This window comes from Ceratosolen solmsi, unplaced genomic scaffold (genome assembly GCF_000503995.2).
Source record: "Ceratosolen solmsi marchali unplaced genomic scaffold, CerSol_1.0 scaffold7, whole genome shotgun sequence".
NCBI classification, from domain to species: domain Eukaryota; kingdom Metazoa; phylum Arthropoda; class Insecta; order Hymenoptera; family Agaonidae; genus Ceratosolen; species Ceratosolen solmsi.
The window spans coordinates 4,666,741-4,671,624 of NW_011948413.1; the positions used below are offsets into that span (position 1 = coordinate 4,666,741).

At 45.0% G+C, this 4,884-nt stretch overlaps 1 protein-coding gene across 1 annotated transcript in view; it reads right to left on the reverse strand.

Annotated features, from left to right (window-relative positions):
* Window positions 1-1,058: 1,058 nt before the first annotated feature.
* Window positions 1,059-4,884, reverse strand: part of Nrx-1 (neurexin 1) — a 130,992-nt gene continuing 127,166 nt past the window's right edge. The window contains exons 21-25 of the mRNA XM_011506042.1: window positions 4,368-4,609; window positions 4,143-4,266; window positions 2,235-2,414; window positions 1,741-1,960; window positions 1,059-1,647 (exon numbers count right to left, since the gene is read on the reverse strand). Of these exons, the coding sequence (XP_011504344.1) occupies window positions 1,161-1,647; window positions 1,741-1,960; window positions 2,235-2,414; window positions 4,143-4,266; window positions 4,368-4,609 (1,253 nt within the window). The 3' untranslated portion in view covers window positions 1,059-1,160. The remainder of the gene's footprint in view (window positions 1,648-1,740; window positions 1,961-2,234; window positions 2,415-4,142; window positions 4,267-4,367; window positions 4,610-4,884) is intronic.

Genomic DNA, 4,884 nt, shown 5'->3' on the forward strand with positions numbered 1-4,884 from the left:
TATGAATACCGATGACTTCGTGAATTCCCCTCCTGACCCAATCTAATTTACCTCGCATTAATAAAATCTAAAATTTAATAAACAATGTACACGTATAACACAATTTATAAATAGTTATATATATATATATATATATATATATATATCATCTATACAACAATAAATGCCATAATTGCTAAATAGGATCCGTACGCATCCCGATTTTAATTATTCGTTCTTATTTTTTCTTTTTTTCTTTTTTATTTTTTCTTTTTATTCTCGCTTACTCGTTACAGCTTTTTTTGCTACTTCATCGTGTCCATTCTTCTTTTATTTCCAACGCTTTATGAATTTACGAACTCGAGACACGAGATATTATTCTTCGCGATCATCACACAAACACAACGATATTTGTGACCCGCAGCAAAATATGTTGTCGACCAATCTGATACGCGCTATTCCTTACTTCTTCCCTCCTCCATCCCAAAACCGCTCTAATTCCTTCATTATCATGCACCCGTCGCGCAACTCTAGCAACAATACGTACGTAATTATGCGGGCTGCGATCGATTTTATTCGACAATGAAAATTAAATGCTTATGGGAAATCATTGATTCTTATCTACATAAAGGAGTGGCACCGAGGTTGCGAGCTCCTATCTACCTTAACGAGATGTAACGCTATCAACAACGTCTCCATAACCTCAATGGTACATTCGTGTACGTGCTTCACGAATAAAGTGCCCTACTTTGCCGCTTTTGTCACTTTCGCAGGCCTATCGTCCATTCTTATTAAACTTGCAATCCCACTATCTACTATCGTCTAGGCGTCCGACATGCGACTGACTAGTCAAGTATATTGTATAGTGCTACACCACCGTCACTTCTATCGTATCGTGTTGACCCCGCCCCCCTCCCGCCCTTACAATCAATCAGCAACGTCGTGCACGTATAGGTATGCCAATTGCCATTAGTAATTAATTCCATTCTTCTATTTTTCATTTACTTCCATTCCTTTATTGAGGAGCTAGACGAATAGTATCCTCGTTACGGCATAACCCTAATTGAAAATCTTGCAATCTCTGTAATTTTCATTTTCCGTCAGCCTCGGTCTTTCGCTCACCCATTTCAATAAAGTGTACACAGTCAGTCTTGGCTCGTCTCTGAGAACTCCAGAGGACTTTACACGTACCACTCCTTCACATTGTTTGGATCGCGTTTCTTACCGTTTCTGCTACCACCCTGGCTGTTCTTTAGGGCTCCGTTGTAGGGTTGACCGGCGCCGAGAGCACCTCCGAGCAGCGCCGCGTTCGGATCCTGGCAAAAGCTCTTGCCTTCGTCGATCTTGTAATTCACCTCGGGCCTGCTCTTGAATTTCAGGATTATTAGGATTATGAGGACAATGGCGATGAGGGCACCGGCTATTATGCCGATTATCAATGCTGCGTTCTCCGCTGTCTCTGACGTTATGCGCTTATTATTGTTATTGTTGTTGTTGTTGCTGTTGCTATTGCTATTGAGGATGACGTTGATGTTCTTCGGAGGTATGTTCATGACCGAATGGGGCATTCTCGTGGTTGTGGGCGACTCTTGTATCTCGATCGTCGAGGGGGTTGTCGAGGGCCGATGACTCGTGCTCGTCGTCGTAGTCGACTCCTGCGTCGTGGTACTGGAATAGACGTTATTAACAATTAAAGCTCGCGCCAATTAGGAGAGCGGGCTTTCGCCTCCCGGAGCGATGGAGCATCATAGGTTCACTCACCTAGTGTGTGTTGTCTCGATGCTCGGTTGGAGACGCGTCGATGCCGTCGACTGGAGCTCGGTGGCGCGGGTGAAACCCGCGTTCCAGGATACGCTGCCGCTTGTAGTGGCAGCGGCGGTGCCGCTAGCGATGACGCTGGTACTCTCTTCTCCGCTACTCGTCCGTTGGCTCGACGTCGACTGTCGCTGGGTTGTGTGGCTCGTCGAGGACGAGCTCGAATCTACGACACGAGACAAGCACTAAGGCGTTTGACGCTTTCGCGCTTTAGATATATTGATTTGCGGAGCCGGGAGCTTTAAAAATATAGCTAACGATTTAAAAATATCGGCTTGGAAACTTGGAGATCGCGCGAATCTCTCGCCAGCTGCGCCACGTCATATCGGAATTCGATAGACCGCGTTAGCGTACGGCTGCGCGCATCCACCATCAATTTTTACTCTTTTTCCATTTGGCTTAGGTGGTGCGTTTGCACGTAGACATTGGTTTATACGCACCCGTAGCCGAAGTGACAAAGATCTCCTCGGTGGTGCCGGGATCGCCGGAGCCCTCTTCGTTGCACTCCTCCTCGTCGTCGCAAGCGATGTTCTTCTCTTGGGTCTGGACGCCGTGGTTGCGCGGTCGATTCACCGTTGGTGACTTGGTCGGTGCCACGTATACCGGCGTGATCAGGTCATCTGTAAACAAGAGGTAATCGGGGGAGGATGAATGGGGCAGAGGCAAAGAGGGACGAGCTCGTTAATCATTAGTCTGCGTGCGAAAACCTTTTTCTTTGTCATATTTTATTACTTACTAACTACCGTTACTAATGTAGTGCTCGGCTGAGGGTGCCTTACTTTTTATATCAACGTTACGTGTAAGTAACGGACACTCGTAGTTCGTGAGAAAGAACGAGTGTGTGTATGTGTGTTAAAGAGATAGAGAGTGAGAGAGAAAGATTGTGTGCGTGTGTGTGTGCATGTGCGCGCGCGCGCGCGCGTGTGCGTGTGTGTGTGAGAGAGAGAGAGAGAGAGAGAGAGAGTGCGAGAGATGATTGAATACATTCGTGACGAACACCACATTGGAATAAAAAACAAAGGGGGTAGTGGGATGAGGGGAAAGATCAAGAAAATTAAAGGATACGATTAATGAAAGAAAAGGGAGGGAGAATTTTTCTCGATTTGAGGCGATTGGTACATTATTGTAATAATAGATCGATTTTAAAAGACGTCGATCATCGAATCCAGTTTTTAGTCAGTCCAAGAAGATTTTGTAGCGGGAACATATTAAAGGGTAAGAGGTGAGACAAGCAGGAGAGAGGATGAGCCATAAAAGCTTGCTGGTTGCTTACTTTGGTTGGGGGTCCTAAATATGCAAATGAATTGAAGATACAATCGGGCGAACATGAAGGCGAAAAGGTGGTTGCAAGACGGGTTGGAGCACCGACTCGTTTTTGCCCCAGAGATTATGCAACATGACCGGCGCCTGTTCGTCTCGCCCGTATAGATAGATACACGTTCCCCCAACGACAGCATTCCCCACAAGAGCCATTTATTTAAACAATCTTTATCAATAATTTCACATTAATCGTTACCAATAATTCCGTTACACTGGTCCTGGTTTACCCAATTAGTCTCTATTCCACGAGTTAAGCGTACGCGAACTGCTTATTATAATAATTCCGTAATGTTCGCTTGAAATTTATAGCTTTCTCTTATTATGTCAAAACGAAATTATTACAATTTTAAAAAGTATCAGAGGCGAAGAGAGCGCGATAAAAAAAATGTGCTCGAGGTACAATGAGGCTAACTGTGCAATGTCGCACGGCAATGTACGTATCGCACTCACTGTCTTGCCGTATGTGCACACTCCATCATTGCCTAGATAAACGTACTTTAGGATTTGTTGTCTCTTTACAGTGTTGACTTTCGGTCATATATGAAGCCCGAGCTACTTTGAAAATAAAATGCTAACGCGTTTTGTCATTTGCAGGCAGAAAAAAGATTAAGCTTAGAAAAGCAAAAAAAAAAAAAAAGTGAAGAAGAAATAAAAAAAAGGAAAAACGTTTGCCAACTACGTAATGACATTTAAATTTTTAATTTTAACCATTTTCCATTTAACCATTTAAACCATTTCTTGATTTATCGTGACGCTCGTTAACGAATAAATTTAATAATCATTAATTACCGAGCATGGCCCATCGTCGTTATTTAACTATCGACGAAAGCAACATTTTTTCCTACAACGCTATTTTCATTTCATTGCTCACCTCGTCGTTCACATTTGCTTATCAACGCTCGCGCGTCCTACACAATGCAACATCGGTAACAACATTACAACTTGCAAAGGAAAGTGTATAACAAGGAAAGTGGTGCAGAAAATGAAAGTTATGTTCACTTAGATGAGTAGTTCCGGATATTACTTACACTTACCCGAAGCATTTTCGTAAATGGGAGTGCACTCGTCGTCTTCGTCATCGCCGGCGCAGCCGCTCCCTGCCCCGGAGAATATCAGGTCGTCGGAGACCCCCGGGAAGCCGGACGCTGGCGTCTGTGAAACGGCAAAGTGTCGCGGGCAACGGTTATCGTCTCTTTCGAACCCTTCCTTCCTTATCGTTCCGTCGCTACCCAGCGACTCACCGACTCACTCACCTGTTGCATCCGCTGTAGGGGCGCGGCGCGATCCACGAGGCTCCCGATCGGCAGCATCTGTACGTCACCCTTAACCATCACTCGGCTGTCCTTCGCGGCAGCGAGCTCGAATATCCTCACCCCGTTGACCACGAGGCCGGAAATTATGCCAAGATAGGATTTATCGATTCGGCTTTTGCCGCGATTCCAGCGGCCTCCCACTTGGATCGTCGACTGGCTGTTGAACACAATGTGCTGCTTTCCTGCAATACGACGTATTTTACTTGTTCCATTGCTTTGTATCGCTTATCCTATTATTAATCCGGATTTACCATCGTTCTTAAAATCAAAGGTTGTTAAAAATATACTGGAATTAACGGACAACATTTATTTCATTTATTATCTAGATATTGATTTCCCTGTATCGATAGATTGTTTGTTTGTGTCTACGATGGCTATGATGGCTATGATGGCGATGGTGGCGATTGGCGGGTGGGCGGGCGGGGAAAGGGGTTGGGGGGGGGGGGGGCAACAACGC